Source organism: Apus apus, chromosome 5, assembly GCF_020740795.1.
Source record: "Apus apus isolate bApuApu2 chromosome 5, bApuApu2.pri.cur, whole genome shotgun sequence".
Taxonomy (NCBI): Eukaryota; Metazoa; Chordata; class Aves; order Apodiformes; family Apodidae; genus Apus; species Apus apus.
Genome location: NC_067286.1, coordinates 37,942,846 through 37,964,907, shown reverse-complemented (window position 1 = coordinate 37,964,907; position 22,062 = coordinate 37,942,846). Strand labels below are relative to the sequence as shown.

At 39.0% G+C, this 22,062-nt stretch overlaps 1 protein-coding gene across 6 annotated transcripts in view; it reads right to left on the bottom strand.

The window, feature by feature from the left end:
* Positions 1–22,062, bottom strand: part of NUBPL (NUBP iron-sulfur cluster assembly factor, mitochondrial) — a 160,881-nt gene that overhangs the window by 51,939 nt on the left and 86,880 nt on the right. For 4 of the 6 annotated variants that reach the window (XM_051622372.1, XM_051622374.1, XM_051622375.1 and 1 more), the window contains one exon: positions 20,746–21,669. The exons of the other annotated variants lie outside the window; for them this stretch is intronic. In XM_051622372.1, the coding sequence (XP_051478332.1) occupies positions 21,607–21,669 (63 nt within the window). In that variant the 3' untranslated portion in view covers positions 20,746–21,606. Of the gene's footprint in view, positions 1–20,745; positions 21,670–22,062 lie in introns of those variants that run through there. 6 annotated transcript variants of the gene reach the window in all.

Genomic DNA, 22,062 nt, shown 5'->3' with positions numbered 1-22,062 from the left:
AAGCCAACAGGGGCACAAGTTTATAGGACAACTGGTAACGGCACAAACAGTACTTGCACAAAAACTACTGTGCATTTAACTACACGGAAATCAGCGTGTAGAGGCAGGCTAACAACACAGTGAGTACCATATCATTACAAGATTATAGCCTTCTGAACCACAAGGCTCAGGTTATATGCTAATTAGTTTTGGATCTACTAAAGGTAATTACATGGTAATCTCCATGTAGTTACATGGTGTTTAATAGGAAACCCTATTAACTAATCATATAATTAAAGAGTAATTGCATGTTACTCCTGCCTTGTGACATCGATGGTGGCCAAATTAAAACTGATGGAATTTCACAGCACAGCCTGTTCCTCTTATCAGACTTTAGGGCAACACCGTGCCTCTCAAGACATTGAAGTAGACAAGAAAATGTACCAGAAGACAGGCACTTACTGCTCTCTCCATACACAGAGAATAGCACCTCATGCCCAGAACCACTGCTCATTTCCACAAAATTACTAGGAAGGGAATATCACTATGTTATTTGGTCTTGTCTTCACTTGATTTCTCTTTTTGCTTTTTTTAAAACCTTTTTTTTTGTATAATTTCAGTTTCTGTGGCCTCTCATCACAGCCATCCTTGTCTTTTCTGTCAGCATGTGTGAAGCAGCCCTGAGTCACCTGTTGCTCCTTCATCTTCACTTGCTGATTTTATTTTTCCTCTTTTTTCTCTTACAGTTTTCAGAAACTTAATTACTTTTTTGTTGTCAAAACTTGATTATCTCCTTATCTTCTTTGTTTTTTCCTTTCCCTTTTTCTGCATTCTTTTCCTAGGGACTCTCTGTCACCTCTCCTTTCTCCAGAGGACACTGCCATGCAAGTAATAAAGTTACTCAAACTCTTTCCAAACCCAGGACTACAGCCAGCCAGGTTCCTCCATTTTCCTTCCGTGAGCCAGGCACCCTTTCTGTTCTCAGCAGAAGCTGCTCACTGCTGCCACACTCTTTTCTCCAGACTGGTATTTAGACAACATTTCTAAAGACTTTGATCAGGTCAAGCCACTGACCACAGCAAAAGTTGCACAGCATAGCCAGCTGGAAAGAGGAGGACAAGCAGTGCAGATTAGCACATGGAGCTGGTGAAAATTCCAAATATCTCTCCCATGAACTGTCAATATTGCAAAAATTCTTTTGTTCCAGTGTGGACTGAAAAATTGGAATTTTCCAAACATCGCATTAAAAATCCTGTAAATCAAAACATTTCATTCTTGTGTTAATCTATTATTATAATTAATATTATTTAGTCTGTATTTCATTTAGTACTAACTAAAATTAGAGTTATTTAATAGTATAATCTACAGCAAAAAGCAAGTGGGAGAAAAAAACCCCAATGTCCCCTGCACAACTCAGTTTCAATGAATAAAACCTTTTCAAAACAAAAAGATCTATCTAAAAGTTTCCAACCATAGGTAATACTAAGCCTGTTTCCGGGGCTTCCCTAGCCTGTTGGGGATGCAGAAATCTCCATTCAAAAATGTGAAAGGAAGTGAAATGTCAGACTAACAAACTGCTAAGAGCACAATGTGCAATCATCCATGATGCCATGGTCTGTGAAAGGACTATGCACTCTGCCTAGTGTTAAAATACCAAGTCCCATTCACTGCCCTACTGAAGCCCAAGCCTCAATATGTTGCTGAGTCCCCCAGGAAGGAAAGAAATACCCCCCTTTTTATTTTCCTTCTTTTTTTTTTTTTTTTTTTGACAGAACTCATTCTGCCTCACCAGAGCACAGCAGCAAGAGTGGGTACTACTCCACCCTCAGCAAGTGAGGAACAACATAAGGATGGACGAATAGCGAAGAGAGGAAAGTTTCTGCCAGCTTCACCACAGTGCAGCCCCACAAAAAGGTAAGCAAAGCTATGGGTCAGGAACAATATATACTGCCATAAAACTAGAATTGACAAAAAAGAGCAATGGTGATGATCAATGGTATGATTTGATAAAACCAATGCCAGGTTCTCACCTTTCACTTTATTAATTCATGTTTGTTCACTCTTTGCTGCTTAAAAATATTTGGAGCTGGATTTACCCCATAGCTACCAAGGACCCTGGAGAGTCTGCTGCTACCCCTGAACTGTCAACTGTAACCTGAAGAGTGAGCTATGCTCAGGTAAGTGTCTAGAAAATATATTAATTTGGTCTTTCTAGTATGGTGAGCATACTAGAGGGAGTATACAGCTGGTGGGAGATACAGCTGCTTCTGTCCTCCCACTGGAGGGGCTCTGAAGGAGTGTGACTAAGTGGATCCGACCATTGTGCCAGTGAACCAGTGATGCTAGGAAGTGCCATTCCTTTCAGTAAAGTTGTCCCACAACTTTTAACTGTGTAGCTCGTAGAAGGGATACAGCAATGCCTGTAAAATTTAAAGGAAGAGGTAATATCTTTTGTTAGACGAACTGGTAGAGTTAGAAAGGCTGAACACGTTTTGGTGTTCCTTCAGCAGTACTGCAAAATTAGTATGTTGAGTTTATACTAAAGCTTCTTTTTTCCAACCCAAAGGCAAACTTTTGGGATTGACGGCTTGATCAGATTTTTCCAGCTCTCCCAGCTGATCTCCTAAAAGGTACTTTCTCAGCCTGCAAACTTCACACTGCTTATAATGTTGGTCTATCACAACCGCAACAAAGTACTATCTCCAGCAGAGGCAGCTTCACAGTGCACTGGTGTAACAGCTTGAGAAAGCAGCACGTGCAGGTCGTTCTTCATCAGGCTGAATGAAACTCCTTGGTTACATCCCACCATGACTCATGGGTCAGCAGGGTAGGGTGCTGCATTTGGTGTTGGGGTATCATACTCACAGCATTATCCTGTTAGCATGCCAAATTATGCCACCTGCTCTACCTAAAGAATTGAGGGGTTTCTTAATTCCTTTTTTATTTTACTTTACCTTTATTTCAGTCCCAGAAGCTCCCAGTATAATCCCCTGAAATACGGGTTCAGTAGACATTGTGAGGCTAAAGGGAAGGGGGTCAAAGTGGTAACTAAATGATTTCATGGCCATTTCTACCTGGGAATTGGAAGGGAAGGGAGGCAATGTGCAAGCCATGTAAAGCACTCCCAAGTCTCAGGGCAGGTTTTATGTTCTGGATCTCTGAGCATCTAACAGTGGTGCAGAGAGAAGAAAAGAAAGGACTGTACGTGTCAGGAGAGTTCCCTGAAAGGGAATGTGACACTGAAAAATTATGTCTGATTGTGAAGCATTCTGGCACTGAAACAAGTCTGCTGGGCCAGCATATTCACACTACCCAGCAGTTCCCACATGTTCAGCATTAAATGGGCAGCTTGCTAACAGCTCCCTAAGAGCCGGGGAACGTATTAGCATATGGACTTGGCATCTAGGTTAGTCATTGCTGAGTATAATGTCTGGACAATTAAGTAAAGCTAAGCAGCAAGCACAAGTAGCTCAGTATTATTTCAGTTTAGAGATAACAAAGACTTATTAATTAACAGCAGTGATTACAAGTAAAAGAGGCTATGAACTTCTCTCTTTTTTTGCACTATGAAGGTCTGTACAAAAGTCTATACACTGTGTTGATACTGACACTTTCCAGAAATGCAATTCCATTATATTAGCATACAGAAATAAGCTTCCAAAGCGGATTATGATTTATTAAAGGACACTGGAGTGAAGGGATGATTCTCTCCATCACTGCTTCTCTTTCCGCCACCATTGGGAGCATCGTGATCCAGTCTCATGACACCCACTTCAGCCCCAAAGTTGTTACAGGGGTGTCTTCTTCCTCCTTGCTCTATGCAGCTCTGGGTCACTGCTTTTAGCAGCTGTGGAACTGTCTGCAAGCACCTTAGGCCGCTTATCCCATATGCAACCTGGCAGGGAGCCAAGGAGGGGAGCAGCACTGCTCCCTCACAGGCACGGAGCAAGTGGTCCTCCGAGCTCCCCAAGCAGCATTTATTCACTGATCGGATCAATATTTCAAATATCTGTTATCTCACAGTGTGTTAAATAGTTACAAAAACTCCAGAAACCCTGGGGATACTGTGACTGAGGAGCACCCAGGGACTGGTGATATGTAACAAGTATGATCAAAACTAGGGGCACCAAAACCTAATGGATATGGAAACCACTGAGCATTTGTAAAACTGGTGCTTTGCACACCTAGCCACCCTAGGCTCTCAAGTGGCAGTGATGTCTGGCATACGTGTGAACAGTACAGGAATCCGACAGTGAGTTTTCAGAACTGTTTTCTTGCCACAAGCAGCAATTTCGAGCCATACCTCTAAACTTAGATGGAAAACACACTGACTTACTTGGCAACTGTGATCAAGTCATTTTTACTTGGCCAGAAACACCAGCCTTTAGGTGTTTAGTAGACACCTAATGCTTGTTAATAATGCTTGTGCTGTGAATATGCTTCCTTGTGTGTCCTTCTTTTCCTCTCTGCCTCTCTCCTGGATGGGAATATCTCACCTCTTTGCCCTTTACCACACACATTGGCTGCTGTTACTGAAGAGCTCTTTGTGCTAGCACTTTTTCATCAGACCAAGGAAGAAGGAGGCTAGAGAAAGTACAAACAGGAAAGCACTACGTATAAAGAAAAACCCTAAACAAAAAGTCAAAAAAGTGAATTCATATGGATCAGTCACCCCTTCACCTCTCAGGTTGCTAATGCACATTCAAGACACCACCTGCATCTAAGGACATTAGGACCACTCTCAAGATGAGTGATTCTAAGAGAATGCAAAAAGCTCAGCAGAATGTATTAATATTTAATAAATTATTATTTTTTTAAATTGAATATATTTATAAGCCCAGGACTGGGAAAACAAAGGCAGACAGCCTGTTTGTAAATATTTTCAATAACAAAGAAAATGTTTAATTACATGGATAAATAAAGTAGACATAGAGGTTGTGTGTAAGCCATCTAACATAACCTCTAGGTCTCAAGGTAGCTTTTACTTCCTGGATCTCTGAACACCTGATGCCAATCTAGCAAGAAGAACTTGGATTAAGAGATACTATGGGCATGGGAAGATTGCAGCACCAGTAACTGGAGGAACAAAAAGGAAAAGGAGGTAGAAAGGAGGGGAGAACAGGAGCTACAGAGAGGGAGTGAAGAGAAACCGAAATTAGCACGCAAAGACTTGGTTTTATTCAGTCACGACTCACTGAAGAAACACATTTTTTTCAGAAGGTTCCCAAGCAGCTGACCTGGCATCTTACTCATTAGGGATACAGCACAATTTAGTCTCAATGTTATATGTAGTTATATGCAGTAATCTGTTTAGTACAAAAGAGCAGAAATTGGAACAATTAAGATACTGCATAGAGTCCTTACCAGTCATTTATTTGAGTGGCAGTAGGAAGTTACATACAGCACTGAGAACAACCACCCATCCAGCACTCTGCCCCACCTGCTACTCCTGCAGCATCCATGTCCACCAGCAGAGGTTTAAGCCTACTGGAAAAGCAAATATATGGCTTGTGGTGTGCCAGGAGGGCCATTTTCTTTATTTACCTAATGTGAGACAGGATGAGAATGTTTGCATCCAGCAAAGTCCCTAATTTTTTCACTCTGGTCCATCTAATTCAGGTGAGCTACTTCAAGAAGTCATTCCGAGATCTTCATTCACTCAATATGTAAAGTGTGTCCTACGGCAGCCACTGTGTGTTTGCTGCCACAGGATCTTCCCTTTCATTGATCAGCCTTACAGCCTTATTCATCCAAAGGTCACAGCAGCTGCACTGAAACAGGGTTACAGAAAGCTAATCCAATAATTTAACAGCAAAGGGGTTTTGCCCTGTATCTCTACAACCTGCAATTTTGTCAACTTTCATAATTTCATTAATTTTTTTTTCTCTGTATACTGCTGCTCTGGGAGTTTATTATGTAGACTTCCATTAACACAAAATAGTAAGGTTCTAGTCTTCACAGTTGCAGAAACCATTGAATACAGTCTCAAACGGAGTCTCAAAAACTGTAGGCAAATAAAGAGGGTTTTTTTTGTTGGTTGGTTGGTTGGCTGGATGTTTTCTTAGTTCTCCTTAAGCAGATCATTATTTTTATGCAGCCTGATGGCAGCCTTCACAGTACGGCAGGTATGGCAGTACTGAACTTAGGATCACTCCAAGTCAATATTCATTCTTGACTTTCTGTTCTCACCTGCACTTGTTTGCCTAGAACTGGAGGTCACATCAAGAAATATAAAACACGTGGTTTAAAATATTAACTTTTTTGAGATCTTACATTAGCCACTCTGATCTCTTTCTCCCCTGGAAACAGAGACAGAAAAGGGCAGTGATAACTGAATTACCTCTTTATAGCATCATCTGGTGCCAGCTGAAGTCTGCAAGGGCTGGTTGAAAGCTGTCACAGAGGAGGAACCTTTTGGTGTCTGAAGTCATCTGATAATGCTCCTTTTGCAATGCCGTTTAAAGCAGTAGGTCAGAGAAGAGACTTCAGGATTTAAAATTTTCCATTAATTCACACTGTGCAGAAAAATCAATGCTCAGCAAATGTCCAGATACCCTGACAGGCCATATACAGACTGTGCCAGCTTGGTAATGATAATTTCTTTAGTAGCTATGCTGTGCATGTAAGGAGGCATATCATGCATAAAAACATAGTGGCAACAGAGAAGTTCTAACTAGCTCCAAGGCACAAGGAAGTAACCTTGAAACACAAACCCAAGTGGTAAAAACATCAGCTCTAACTAACCACATCTTGGAATGGAAAAAGAAAAAAAAAAAAAGTGTGTAACAGCCATCAGAAAAATCCGGATGACTGGACCGTTGCAGGCTAAGGCCATCACTCTCATGCAAAACCATAAAGCAAAACTAGGTATTGGTTTTACTTCTTCAAATTATCTACAGGCAGTGGTGACCTTCCAGCTCTCTGTTCAGCATTTCACTGTCTCAATGTATTGAAAAGATGTTTTCCTTGACCTTTGCAAAGTTTTCACTTTTGTGCATCTTGATAGAAAATACAGATGCCTACAGCAGATACAAAAAGAAAAAAATATCAAACTCAAAACTATGTTCTCAATTCTCTAAAAAGAAAGAAAAATCTGAAACATAGACTTAATGTTTTTTAGAAAAAATAATCATTTATTAAACAGCATGTGCTTATTAATAAATTACAAGATAACTAGATGTAGAAGTCAATTTTAATGTTTTGTTGAACGTGTTTATGCTAATGAGCATAAGCAGAAGCATTTTTAGATGTGTGTTTGCATGGGGAAAATACCAGAATAAGGCTGTGCCAAGCAACTTTGCAACAGAAGTGATGGATAGTTACCTATTGCTCTTAAAGAATATCTGGCAGTATTTGTTCATACACACTCAGGATGTCATTTCCTCTTTAGAAGTGATTTCCACTCACCGTTTTCCAAACCAATTGCTTGACAGCCCCTATTCTACAAAAATGCATTTCCATCCTTGTCAAATCTCATCAGCTGAATCAATATAAATAGTACCATTTTAATAGAAAAAGTATTTTAATTGTTCTGTGAAATATTAAATCACAAATTTGTTTCTTCTTTTCTTATCTCTGGCATATCAGAAAGACTAACTGAGCTTTCAACCCAACAGGAGGTTACCATCATAATGCTAGTGATGAGAAAAGAACAGTGCTCCCACCTAAAGGAGTAAGAAGATCGAATTCTTCAGAAGTATTGAGTTTTGGACTATGCTTATTTTAGCATAACAGCTGAAGAAGGTATCTTTTCTCTAATAGTTCTTTCAGAAGTCTGTTTGCTCCCCACAACAAACTCCAGACTACCAAAGAGGAGCGTGAGTGACAGCAGGAAGTTCCACTGCAGGTGGACACAGGCCGTGACACCAGCAATGCCCAAGTGCTGGCATTCAGCATGGAAACTGACAGGCAGGTCTAGATACAAAGTAAACATGAAAGCATACAGGCTTTAGGTGGAGTATTGTTAAGTATGATACAAAAACAAATGTACCAAATATTGTGTCCTTATATAAAAGTTACTACACAAACAATGCCTTATTGTTGCACGTGCTGAAACTACAACCACAGAGGAATCTGGGCTGAAAAATCTTCCAAGTAGTTTTGGTAGTGTGGTTTGCATCCCTTCCTAGAGACAGGTTTATATCTCTTCACAGGCATTCAGTTAGTTCAGACCTGTTTGCTCCCTGGAGAAGGGATTCTTTTACACGCCAATTTTGGGTACATGGGTATTTTTTGTAGAAATATTGTACCTTCCAGTTATGCAGGCATCAAGTATTCAGGATACAAATGAAAATGATATCTTCGTACCAACTGTACTTCAGGGAGTTGTAACAGAGACTGGGATAATTCCATTCCTTCCCTATGATTTTTTAACATTACAGAATTAGACTTAAGCCCAGTTTTCCTCCTCCTGGTGACAGCTACCTAATCCAAGCTGTTTCCTTGTGTGTTATTCTAGCAATATAACAAAGTGGATTTTTCAGCTGAGACATTTACCAAAGCAGAAGTTCCCTCGCCTCTGCTGTTAATGTTTGTGACAAATCTAGTTGTTTTGTATATCTCAGGGGAAGACTCCAGGGGCACCTGATCAAGCCATCTCAAAACTGGACTGAAAGAACAGACATTGCAAGAGCCCTTATTCAGTACATGCTGTGATGCTTCACCTAGCCACACTGTGCTTTAAAAAGGGGGAGGAGGACTGCCCCCTTTTCTTTTCTGAAATCTCAATATTAGCGTAAGATGAGTCAAAATAATGTTGTTATAAATGTAAATTACAGCATATCCTGAAGGATAAATTGTATGCTTTTAGAAAGAACATTACAAAACTATAGTCACAATGAATGGGTTAGATTTAGAAGCAATTATACATGGAATATATCCTATTGTTACACAGTTAGAAAAAGATCAAAAGCAATTTCACATCTGTATTTTTGTCATAGCATTTCAAATTCACACACACATTAGGAACTTCAGAAATAATTTTAACAATGGTCTGGTACAAAATTTACTGAAATTTGGAACAAAAATCCTTACAATGTAAGTTGCAATTGACACCAGTTTGAAAATCAAGGCCCTAATACTACAAATTCTTTTTAAAAAATGTAAAAAAAAAAAGTGCATATATATATTTAGAAGAACGAATTCATGTATTGAAAAGAGTTTCTTTTTACATATTGTGTGGGTATGCATTAAATAGGAAATTACCAGAGAGCCTAAGTTTCTTGGTATCTTTTATGAAGATAAAGCCAAGAAAAAAAAAAAGGTTCTACTCTGGTAAAGAACTAAATTAATGGAATCTACCTCAAATGACTGTACTGCTTGGGTTGGTGCATTCTGAAAGTCTTCACCCAAATGCTACTCACAGCTCCAAAGCCTCCTGCAATTTAGAACTTACATCTAAGACCTAGCTTCATGTTCTCTGTTGAATAACTACGTCATTTAAAGAAAACAGAAAAAGGTAAGAACCGTGGGAGGTGTAGGTTGTTTCTTCCTTTTTTTTTTCTTCTTTTTAATAATGAAAGACAAAAAGTGAAAAGAAAGTCCCTGACTTTTGGAGGTGAAAACTTTTTGTGAAGAAGAGTGTTCATTTGTCTTCTATTTGCCTCCCTGTGGATGCAGTTTGTGTGTTTTGTGTGGTTAGTTGCAAAGAAATAGTCAAGCAAATTTCTAATAAATGTATTCTAACTTTCTAACCTGATTCTTATCAAAGATAATTAAATAATAATGAGATAAACAGCTATGTGTTGTTTCATTCTTTTACAGCCACTTAAGGCAATAACCTTGATGAAGAACAAGGACTAGGCAATGGTAGTCATCCTACAGCAAAACTGTGCAGAGCTGCTGAGGAGTTTAGTGCCATGAGTTCACTCTGACATCAAAAAGGTGACTCTAAATGGTACAACAGCTCAACGTATTTGTGATCTGTGAGCTCTCTGCAGTACAGAATGAACCTTACGGGTAAAAAACCTGCCCTCAAGCCACTTTGTTTCCTTCAGATTAGTGAGATTGTTATTTCACCCCCAAACACAATAGTGATATTAAAGTTAACGAGAAGAAACATCCCCTTGTTTTGGGAAGTTATGGCAGGAGGGTGATTCTCACAGCAGTGAGAAAAAAATGTGATGTTTCTCTTTGGAAGGGAGGATGACCTAGATCAGATTTCTAGACTGGAGTATCACTGCACCAATTACACGTGTGAGAACTTCCCTACACAACCACAACTCTTTACCTCTTCTGTTCTCCCTCTTCCTTGCCTCTTAGTGAAAAACCACACTTCTACAGGACATGTTTCTATAAACAAAACTTGCAGTTAGTTTGCAAAAACACAGACTCTCTGCAACTCTATTGCCTGTATTACCAGGTAGTCCCTGTACCTACCTGCCTTTGCAGGCAGAGCTCTGTCCCTTTTTTGAAAACTGTCACCATCTTGCCCTTTCATCGGTGTGGCACGTGAGCAGATCACACCTGACACACCTCTCTACAAGTCCCCATGATAGGCAGGCAGTGCTGGACAGGGTGTAAACGGAATGTGTAATGCCTGGATTTGATTTACAACCAACAGAGAATTAAAGGGTGAAATGCATGAGGAGGCATCAGGGATGGGCTGTGTTCACATCATGGGCTCTAGGAGATGAGCCTTGCACAGCCTGTCACTGAGCCCTGGGGGCTGGTGCCCATTCCTACAGCCTACTCTGTCTCCCAAGACGTCACTTGGTTGGGAAAGTTTCCAAACATTGAGAAATGTTAGGAAAAGCACCTCTCTTTTACAGCTCTCACAGTGAATTAAGGGGGCTGATTTTCCCTTCTCAGAGGGAGACAGTGTCTTGAGTCCCTGTAACACAAAGCATGGGGTTGGTCCAGGGTGTACATTGCAAACACCAACATTTACCAAATGTTTTGCAGTCCATATGAGCATCCCTTTTGCAGGATGATCAGGATCACTGAACCAGACTGCAATGAGTCAGCATGTTACTGGGGCCCAAAGCAGAGCAGCACTCCCCCACACTTGCTTTGCATGAAGCTGGGCAAGTCAACAGCACCACTCAACTGAAACAGCACCTGGTAGCACAACAAACAGCACTGAGAGGCTGAAATCTGGATCAGTTCACAGAATCGGTGTTGCCCACAAAGAACTGCTAGTCTGCCAATGATTGCTAACTGCTAGAAATACACTTAAGCTGCTCCTAACCCTCTGAAAGCAGTGTGATTTTTTGCTGTTGTCAGATCACTTGACATTGCTTACACCAAAACAACAGCTGAACAAAACATCATGACAAACACTGGTAATGAGCAGTTAATACAAGCTCCAGGATGAATTAGCTTTGACAGTATATCTGCTCCTGTGGAACTGCAGCCTCACAAGAAAGAGTATCTTCCCATGTACCTTGTTAAAACAGCACAAATGCTCAACACTCCCTTAGGGGAAACAAGGCTTGAAGTGAGCCCAGCAGAGGTTTCCTGGGAGAGATGAGGAATCAGTGCAACTTCTGTAACACATGCCTCCCCCATGCACAAGCAGAGCTGTGCGCCTCAGATGGGAGGTCAGTCCATGATTCTGGACCACTAGCCAAATTAAAGTCTAAGATGATTCACAGGAGAATATCCCTGGAGGTCAGCACTCAGCAACTGCAGGGGTTGAGTCAAATTGTGTACAGTAGTGCAAATAAAATGATCTTAATCAAAATGCAATAAACCTCTTGAAGAGTAAGGCATTCTTTGCTAGTAAACTTCGCTGCTGCCAGTCTTATCAAGCAGTAACTGGCCTCCTACAGACAGACAGTGATCTGGTTCTCCCCAACACATCACAGGAGTGAATTTCATTCTAATTTACAACTAGGGATTAGAAGTCATATATTTCTAATTTGCAGAGAGACCACTACTCTTACAGCTTGGCTTTGAGATGGAGGCAACTTAGCTTCTCTCAGCTACAATGCAAACAGTAAATCATCCCTTTTGCATTTTTTGTTGATCACCACTTCTCCATGAATGCCAGGCTCTGTTCTTTTATATTTTAGCAGCACTAAGCTAGAGAGGCACAGGTGATAGAAAACATGCATTTCATATACCTCATCAGAAACTATAAAACTGTATCATAAACAGTTTTCAGAGTTTTGTTTCTTACTGCCACTTCTTGAAAACACTTCTTTTTAAAGATTACAAATAACACACTCTCAAAAGCACCTGGAACACAATAAATTCATATTAGAAATGTCTTCACATTTTGCTGCAAGTATTGCTTGACATGCACGTTAGAATAAGTAAAGGACTTTTCAAAACACACAATTAGTTAAAAAGAAACCAAATGTGTGTATCTTCTCCTGTTTTTGCAGTTGAGCCCCAGTGGAATGCAAGAGAGGTACTGTATGCATGAAAGCACAACAAGGCATGTTCATAACATATACAGGGGGAAATAATTATCTATTTTACTGAGTGCTGCAGTAAGTAACATTATAAAAACAATCAGTGATCAGACTGTTAACAGGCAACTACAATATAAGGAGCCAAAAATATCAGGGTATATTCAACCTAATTGAAGAACAGTATTCAACACAGGTATGGATGAAATGTGCACAGCCCACTTATCTTTCAAAAAATACAGTAACACGAACAGTAAAAAAACAGTTCATCAAAGCCACGTGACCTAAACCTGCCATATTTACAATGCTGCAAAAGACAAGTCTTTCTTGTGAAAAGTCCAAAGAAGCAGTAGAGAAGTTTCAGCTTTCCTCCAAGTTTCCTTCCTTACCAGTTTCATGTTCAAACACAACATGGAAAGCTATTTCCACATACCCTTTTATCGACCCTCAGTTACCTCAGTGTCCAAACAGGCCCTACTAAGTCCTTAATGACAAAGAGGAGAGCACACAGCTCTGCTACACTCTCCCAATGCCCATGTAGAGCTCCTCCCAAAGCAATGGAGTTACAAGGTTAAGGTGTCATTGCTAGAGGGTGGCTCTTGGTGCAGGGCTACACATTGCCTACAAATAATGCAGCATTACTCAAATGGAAAGTAAATCAAAGCAAAGATCACAGCCCATAACAAGTGGCAGGTACAGCCAGGTGCCATTTAAGAACATGGTTCCCAGGTGTTACACACTGCAACTGTCCTTCTACAAACAGAATACCAGCTACTAACAAATATTGACCAGTACCAGCCTTGGCAGAGTTATTGCAGCCTGATAAGAGGCACTGATACATTATGGAATAAACAGATCTGTTTTCCTGGGGAGTGAAGAATAAACATTTCAGTGAGTCACTTCCTGTGATAGGGACAGGTGAACGTACGGTCCAAAGTCACATTTTAGGGTGTGACTTTACTCAATAGCAAATCACAGAATAAGTTTGGAGTTCCCGTAGGGAGTGGAGATGTCTGTGGCACTGTTTGAATGCTCCTCGCTCCTCCAGTGTCAGTGCATGCATAAGCATGCTGCATCAGAAAGCTGGGTTCCACTGTTCCTGTTTTCATTATCCTTAATAGTGACAATTAGCATGTGTGCTTCTCAAATGTCCTTTGCATTTCATCTGACACAATTCATTATTGTTCCCATGCCGATGCAGATAAGGTAAAATAAAGACATTTGTATAAAAAAATGCCAGAGCTTCACATTGCTTGTGTGTTTGTAATCTCAGGATAGGATTACTGCATGGCCAGAAGAGTTCCAATCCAACTACCAAAAGTTATGTTCAACTAGAATCCTATCTTATGGTGACTGTAGTTCCTGAAAACTAATCCAAATATAAAGAACAACCCCACTGTTATTCATTTTGTTGTGGAAAAAAATACATCTATAATCTCACTTCAAACCATGAAACTCCCTCTAACAGCCCGTTCACATACCTAATCAACCAACAGTAGTAAAGTGCTGGAAAAGGAAATGTGAAAGACTTTGTATAGAAAAAATTAACTGGAATGGGATGAAACTTCAGGCTATTGTATGTTAAGTTCTGATACAGTAACTCAGTCAGGTATTCAAAGTGACTCCTTGGTTGCTGGTGTCACCAAAGTGTCAGGAAAAGTACGCTGCAGAGATTATGTATCTTGCTATTGTACTCAACTTCAGCTCCTGTGGTAAAAAAAGATTAAATACAACCTTTGATAAACAACCGCCCCGGGATGGCATGGTATCTGATTTAAAATAGACCAGTCAAGAATTGAGACACCCCATTTCTCCAGTAATGTTCTGTGGCAACAATTTTCAACTATCCACTTGTAAATATATCTTTCAATATCTTCCTTAACACACAGAAATGTTCTCATAAATGAAGACTCCTGATGATCTGCAGAAATGTGGTGATTCTGTCCCACCACCCTTCTGCAGCACCAGGATCAACACATCCCCAGGTGCCAGGCACCCCAGGTCACGCATTCCCCAACTGCACATTTGCCAGGAGTATCAATATATTCCCAATTTTATTTCTTACAGTATGTGTTTTACTTCCTTTCATATGGCAGTCACATTTACAAACTAACAAGACATCCCCTACTTTGCCCCGACCCATCTGCCTTCACTAAAAACGTATCTCTGCTTGTATTTTTGCTGTGCCAAACAAATTCCTGCTGCTTCCTGGCACAAGGTCATTCCAGGAAAATACTGGTACGTCATCTCTCTTCCCTCCTGTCACCTGCTACTGCAGAATCATAGACAGGCACTACGGTGAATAATAACACTTAACTTGTCTGAGTCATATTTTTTGCGAAAATGGCAGACTTTTACAGCCAGTGGAAATCAATCCATTTCAACAGCAGGGAGTTTGTCCAAATGTCTCTATTACTACTACTTTCTTTAAAAAAACATACTTAAAAGGCATAAAAATCAGAATATTTTAAATATATTACTCTAGCCTGTACCATTTTCAATACTCATGAGCTACAAGCTCTTAATAATTAAAAGGCATTTTATCAGCAGTTTCATGGTGTATTAGTGAAGATATATTTCCCATCAGAGTAACAAAACCAACAACATTCACCAAGACAGCGATTACAATTTCCTGTATTAGACCAACAGGGAAGAAGACATCAAACAGCCCTGTCATTTCTTTCTCTAGAGGAGTAACTTTCTAGATGCATTACCAATAGCCAAGGAAAACTGCTTTAGAAAAAGAGCTTTATTTACACTGCAGAGATATTAAGCTGAAAGTGAAGTAACAGTGTCTGTGTTAATAAGAAATGCACTTGTAAAACATGCATTTATAAAAATGTGCAAACAAGCAACAACTTCACAAGCTTTCTAAAAGCTCAGGATTTTAAGGCATTACAAACAAGATGCCAGTAGTGCTGGCACTCACAAATAAATGCGGGTTTCTTAGACTAAGTTTTCAAAGCCTAGATGCTTAAGAGGCACATTTTCCCAGCCTTTTAACACTTGTTTTAAAAAGTAACTCTCCAAAATAGCCATTGGGTCCTATTATCCTGCAGGAGGAAGTGCAGAGTGTGAACTCAAACCCTCCCGAGTACATCTGAAATGTAATTAATCAGAGGCTTCAAGGTATTACAGACAAAAGCCTGTTTATATGGAAATTCCTCCTCTAAAAAGCAACGTGTAGAAACTTCCTGATTCAGCAGATAGAACAACATGTAAACCCATCCCAGCCTGTTTGACCAGCCTACAGACTGATCTCACACACCCTCAGAACCCTTATTGTGGAGCAGGAAAATGTTCAGCCTCGTTTCATTCATTTTAACAGTTTCCACTAATGAGATGTAAAAATATTTGCAACACTCACACACTGGATGAACATTCCAAAATTGAATCTACAGAAGATGGACTTGGCTTAATAAAATAGTTTCTCACCCTGTTTTAAAATTACGTTATAGAATTCTTCAGTATTAATTTAAAAAAAAGTAAAAAATAAATATATATATATTCCCTGATAGTAAAAAGGAAAAAGTACTCCCAAGTACCATCAGAAAGTCATTATAATAAGCCAACACTTTCAAGAAAAAGTAATCAGAAGTTTGAATTCTTAAAATAGACCTTATTTAGTAACTGGAAGAATACATGAGGGGGGCAAGTGCAAGGAGTCTCATGTCTTTCTCTCATAGAAAAGAGAAAACCTCTGGATCACAGGAAATAACACAAGTTTTAGAAAATCCCAGTGGTATGAGTGAAAACACTTCAAATAAATCTGTAAGCCCTTAAAACAATTTTAAAGGACAACAGATGTTCTTCCCCCCACAAGCTCATTCAAAGACCCACGTGCTCTCTAGGAGAAGTAATTTATTTGCATTGATTAAAGCGGGTATTCAGATCCAGACTCATACAAATGGAGAAACTGAGAGGAATAGGTGCATAAGGAATGGAAAACTGTGCCTGTTCTCCTTTTGCTAGAAAAAAAAAAAAAGTCTCCCTGAATATGTGAAGATAATGGAAAAATACAGACCTCTGAATATACCTTTTCTTCAGATTTAATACCTTTATAATGTAAAACAGAACCCTTAAAAAAAAAAAAAGTCTGAAACTTAGACTGAAAACTACTTTCAGGATGATTTTTTCTTTTGCTGTGTTTTTGTGATACGTAGCTGACATACTGGTGCCTTGACTGATATGCTGCCCAAAAAAATGGAATGATCATTATAATTCCTGTCATTATAATTCAATTCTGAAATTAAATCAGCAATTCAGATTCATCTTATTGCCAAGTGTCCTTAAGCAGAAGTCTTTCCCCCTAACAATCTTTGCTAAAAAGCATTCCTGGTAAATAAAAATTATTACAATATAGGCCCAGATGTGGCTATAACAAACTACCATGACACGTGGGTATCAAAACCCAAAAGCAGAACCACCCAGCCTTTTCTGAAATCTGTAAGCAGCTGCAATGCCAGATAGTATCCTAAGAATTGATTCTTTGATTCACAGACTTATTAGGTCTAAATCATCAATAAAGCTGGGAGCAAGGATTAAAGTCCAGCCCAAGTCATTAGGCTAAAAAAAAACACATTAGCTGTGATCAGGACTATGTTCCTTATTTCTTCCACAAGAGATACAGCTTTATCAGAAGCAACAAATGCTCCTTGAGAGTCCATAGCAAAGACTAAGACAGGTGGCTGAGGACCTTTCCTAAGTTTGGGAGCTATGGATTTGAATCTTCTCAGCCGAAGCCAGGTACAGAGCAAGTTTATTGCACCTTTGGCAAATCCTGCAAACCTTGTGGAGAAGTAAGCAAGGAGATCCTATTCCCTGCAATGATCTGTGGGAGTTTGGGAGCAGCGCCTGTGACTTGGGTACTGGCGTTCAGAGCTCACGTGCCAGTCTCAGGGTTGGGGATGCTCTGACAGAAGCTTTGCACAGCTGGAATAACTACCAAAATCCCCTTTATTCTGTCACACAGCATCTTTGGTGCCTCAGTCTTTGCAAATGATTTCTGTAGACCGCAGAGCCTCTCACAGCTGTTTAATCTTTCACCTAAGCAACACAGGGTTCTTCCTTTCTTGTTGCTTTCCTGCTGTTATTCTCCCACATATATTCTTGCACCTACAAGCCCAATACTACTATGGCAGGGTCTCTAAGACTATGGAGATAATCTCACTGGCATAACATTCACACCTTCTTTACTCCCCTTCTCTGCCTCCCTTGACTACAGACTTTGGTTTACATTAGAGGAGTCAATCATAGCCTAAACAAAGTTTACCAAGAGAGCAGTAAGCAGCATCTGCCTCCAATCAAAGCCCACTCTAATTGACACTAACTACATCACAAGCAGGAAAAACCCTACAGAGCATTTGAGTACATCCAGGTGAAAACCATATCATTACTAAGATAAAGAAAGATATGGGAGGATTCACTTGCTGTATTGGATACAAGTGAGTCCAACTAATTTGAAGTAAGTTCAGAATTACCAGGTTTTTTTGTTATTACACTGAAGATCACAGAATCATTTAGATTGAAATGACCTTTAAGAGTCCAACCATCAACCTAACACCACTAAACCATACTCCTTAAGCACCACATCTACAGGTCTTTTAAATATCTCCAGGGATGGTGACTCCACCACCTCCCTGGGCAGCCTTTTCCAGTGCCTGAACAACCCTCAGTGAAGACATTATTCCTAATATCCAATCTCCCTTGGTGCAACTTGAGAACATTTCCTGTTGTCCTATCACTTGTTACTTGGGAGAAGAGACTGACAGCCACCTTTCAGCACAAGCCTGCTCCTGAGCCTTTACGAGTTCATTCTTGAACAATATCCAACCTTCCTGGACCCCTTTGCCCTGAAGGGCTGCCTCCCAAGGGACTCTGTCAACAAGGCACCCTAACAGGCCAACATTTCAAAGTTTTGCTGACTCGTCTCCTTACTTCTCCAACAACTGAAAACTCTGTCATATTGTGATTCTTATGCCCAAGACAGCCTCCAACCATCATCAGATGAACTGCTTCTGCCATTTTTTTCTCTTCATTAGCATTATTTCATCACCATGACGACCAGAGAAACTAAAATGGGTTGTAGTTTAAACTCAAATTAGTAGAGCAAAACTGATTTGCAAACTACTTTCCATTCAAAACTTCAAAACAATTCAACATTTTGTTGTTGCTGTGTGAAATTCAACATCTGAAGGACTGCAAAAACTATAGTCTTGAAGGCTAAACTGTTCACAATGACCTAAACATAGCAGTAAAAATTTTATAGCAAAATATTTCACTGATACAAACAATTCTATACCCTCTTTCAGCTTCAATTTCATCAAAACTGAAACTTCTGAAAGGCAAGAAGAAGCAACAGGAATTATGTGCAAACACCAGAACTGTGGTCATTATGCAAAGGGCCATGTTGTGAAAGTGAAAATAACTCACACTGAATACAAGACCATCTTGGGAATTTTGCTCTTAACATACACAAAGGTCATCTGGAACTGACATCAGTCTCTGTCCCCACTCCTGCCTGCCTGGCCCCAAGTCTCCCCAGCCTCCCGCCGTCTTTCTCTTCCAATGTGGGATTTTGTAGTGTGTAACTGCAGCTCACAGAGCTGCAGACTTTAATAATTCTGAGCTGGTAATTTTGCAGTAAGTCTCCATTGCTCCTGAGCAAAGAGCATCTACCCATACAGCTTAGGAAAGTCAGGTCCTATTGTTAGGATTAACATTTTTAGAAAAAACATACTAGTACACTAGGAAATATCACAGATATGAAAGTAAAATATTGGAGTTGAAAAGAGCAAACAATGCTGTATGTCAAGATGATAATCTGTATTTATAAACTTTGGTTAAATGCCACTGTCTCCTGCTCAACGTACAACTGATGCAAACACTACCACCCCCAGTCCAACCATTTATACCAGTGATTTTATGAACTAGGACTTCAAATCTAGTATGTTGACCAGAATTCATTATTATGCATTTAATACTGTACTGTATAATGTTTAAAAAGTTGGTATGTGTATCTATAACATAAAGTACGTTTCATTATTTAGCATGTTACACATACTGAAGTATACATTATTAAGTATGTTACATGAATTATGTTACATTAACACTGTGTCAAGGCCCTCCAGTTCCTTTGCAGAAGCAGGGCAGGGACATAGATAAATTTTTACTCATGAGAATAAGAAAGATAAAACAAGTATGTTCTTATTTTAAATTTGGTTTCGCTCAGTGCTATTCTTACATGCAGAAACATCCTACCTACTCTGTACAATTATATGTATCTTTTAAATGACTGACAATTTTTAATCAATACATCAGGTTTCACCTACTACATTTCTTCCACAAAAATATTCATGAAATACTCTTTTTCAGATTGGTTTAGAAACTATATTTAATCATTATAACCAGTTTTTTGGATACAGGCATTCAAAATAGTTCTGCAAGTGAAGGATTCAATAGAGCAAAACCACAGGACTTAATTAAAAGGGGTAAAAACATTAAAAGGAGTTTTTTTAAAAAAAGGACATTTGAAAGCAAATTTCATGCCTTGACTAACCCAAGAAATAATGAGAAAGAAAGGGAAAACAAACAACATTATATCTGTATACTGATTGTTTACCGAGTCTCAAAATGAACGAGGGGTGTCAGATACATTCAGAAACTTCTTAATGGAACAAAGATCATAAATGCCAAAGTTGAGAAACCACCAGTCAGGTATAAGGTTTTCCGTGGAAATTTATAATAGTAATATGCCAAAACAACCACAGGATTACTTATAGACATACACATCAACTATTACAATAGGTAAAGAATTCTTGCAAAATATATTAGACAACTGAAAGGAGCTGGATATTTGTGTCAACTCTACAGGCCAGTGATAATATGCTACTGAAAAAGCTGAACGCTGGTAAGAGATCTCATGGGGGAAGGTGCAGGCAAGGAGGTTCAGAGATTGACTTGAAGGAAAAAATCAACAGTTTAAAGTATATGATTTACATTTTTACAAAACTACCTAAAATTGCAATTGAACCCCTTGTCCAGGTTTCCCATGTAAATTCTAGATACCTATTAGTTAAATATTCTTAATGTAAATGTATACCTCTGTTTTATGATGTAACACTGCAATAAGAAAAAAGAACTACATCCAAAATTATGAATAATCATTTGGAAAATCTTGGTCCCACAGAGGTTAACAGCAGAGCCCTCTACTATGCCTAAACCTAGTATGGTATAGTATGGTTAAGATACCCATACTTGACTGTGTATATGAAAAAGCCTAAATGTCAGCTCAAGCATTTAATTGTAAATGGAAACTCATTCCTTGAAGGCATGTTCTTCCCCTTCCATACACCAACACAAATACCACAGAAATGTAAGACAATAAAAAAAACAAACCAAGAGGACACAGTTTTGATGATCAAAGTTTTCTTTACTTGAAAAATACATTTTTATAATCAAATTCCAAGTTGCTGCACTGACATAGGAATACACAATAATAAATTTAGGTTTTATTATTAGTATCTCTTGGTAAACTGAACTCAGGCACAACATCTGGCCTTCACTGAAGACCTTAGTTACCTAGTCTTCTGTTGGGGTCCATTATAATGCAAAGCAGTCAAGAAATAAGCCTTAGGGTCATCTAATCTATTTTCCACTAAACTGTGAATTGCTTCATGATTGAAGATTATCCAATAATGAATTAATATGCTCATGATTCATCACAAGAACTCTTCCAAGCATATGCAATTTTTATTTTTCTTCTAAGATGAATACAGAAAAATATTGCAGTTACATAACTAAAATTACTTCTTAAAATTTTGCAGAACTTAAGGTCAGCTTGGTAGTCAACCAAGTAAAATGTTGAACCAAAATTGACAGAAATCAAGGTATTGCAAATGTAATTTTTAAAGCAGGATTTATGCCTTGGCATCCCTCTCATCACTGTGCTTGGCTGGAGTGGTTCTTTTCATTCTTCACCTTAAAATGGGACACATGAAAAATGTGCTTCATCCTTTCTTGCCTGATGATGTTATAAGACAGCAGTTATATATTGTCCATCATCTCTTGCATACCTCAATCCATTTGGACTTGGCAAAACAGCAATTTGAAAAACAGTAAATACCTCAATCATAACTTAACCTCTGGTAAATTTACACCTAACAAAGAACTTAGAAGTAAAATATAGCATCCATGTATTTAGGCAGCAGGACTCTTCTGCATTGGTAGCACCAAAAGATTGCTTTTTTGCTAAGTTTCAGTGATAAACACTTCAAACAGGAGGTACTGGCAGTCGTCTTACTATTTCCATAGCTATCTTTAGATAGGCTTTAGCCTGTAAAAACAGAAATGTATATTTAGCACCTTTCATTTTCTATAAAAAGGAATATTTTGCATCTCATAAGGCAACTGTTCTTTCACACACCTTCAAAGAAAAACATGTTACGATAAATGCATACAATTTAGCCAGTTTTGTGTTCAGGAAAAACAATGCATTATTACATTAAAAAAGTACAAGTATTATCTGAAATACAGAGGAGGTGGGGGCTGTGTAAAATTTAGCTTTAGTACTACTCTGAAAATAGAACTTGATTGAAAAATTTGTCTTAAACGTCAATATCCTTCTGCAGCATAAGTGTTGAGGAAGAAGACTCTTTAGTCCCACAGGCACTATTAATTATAAAATTCCCTCACCCTGAAGACCCAGGACTGAGATGGAGGATCCACT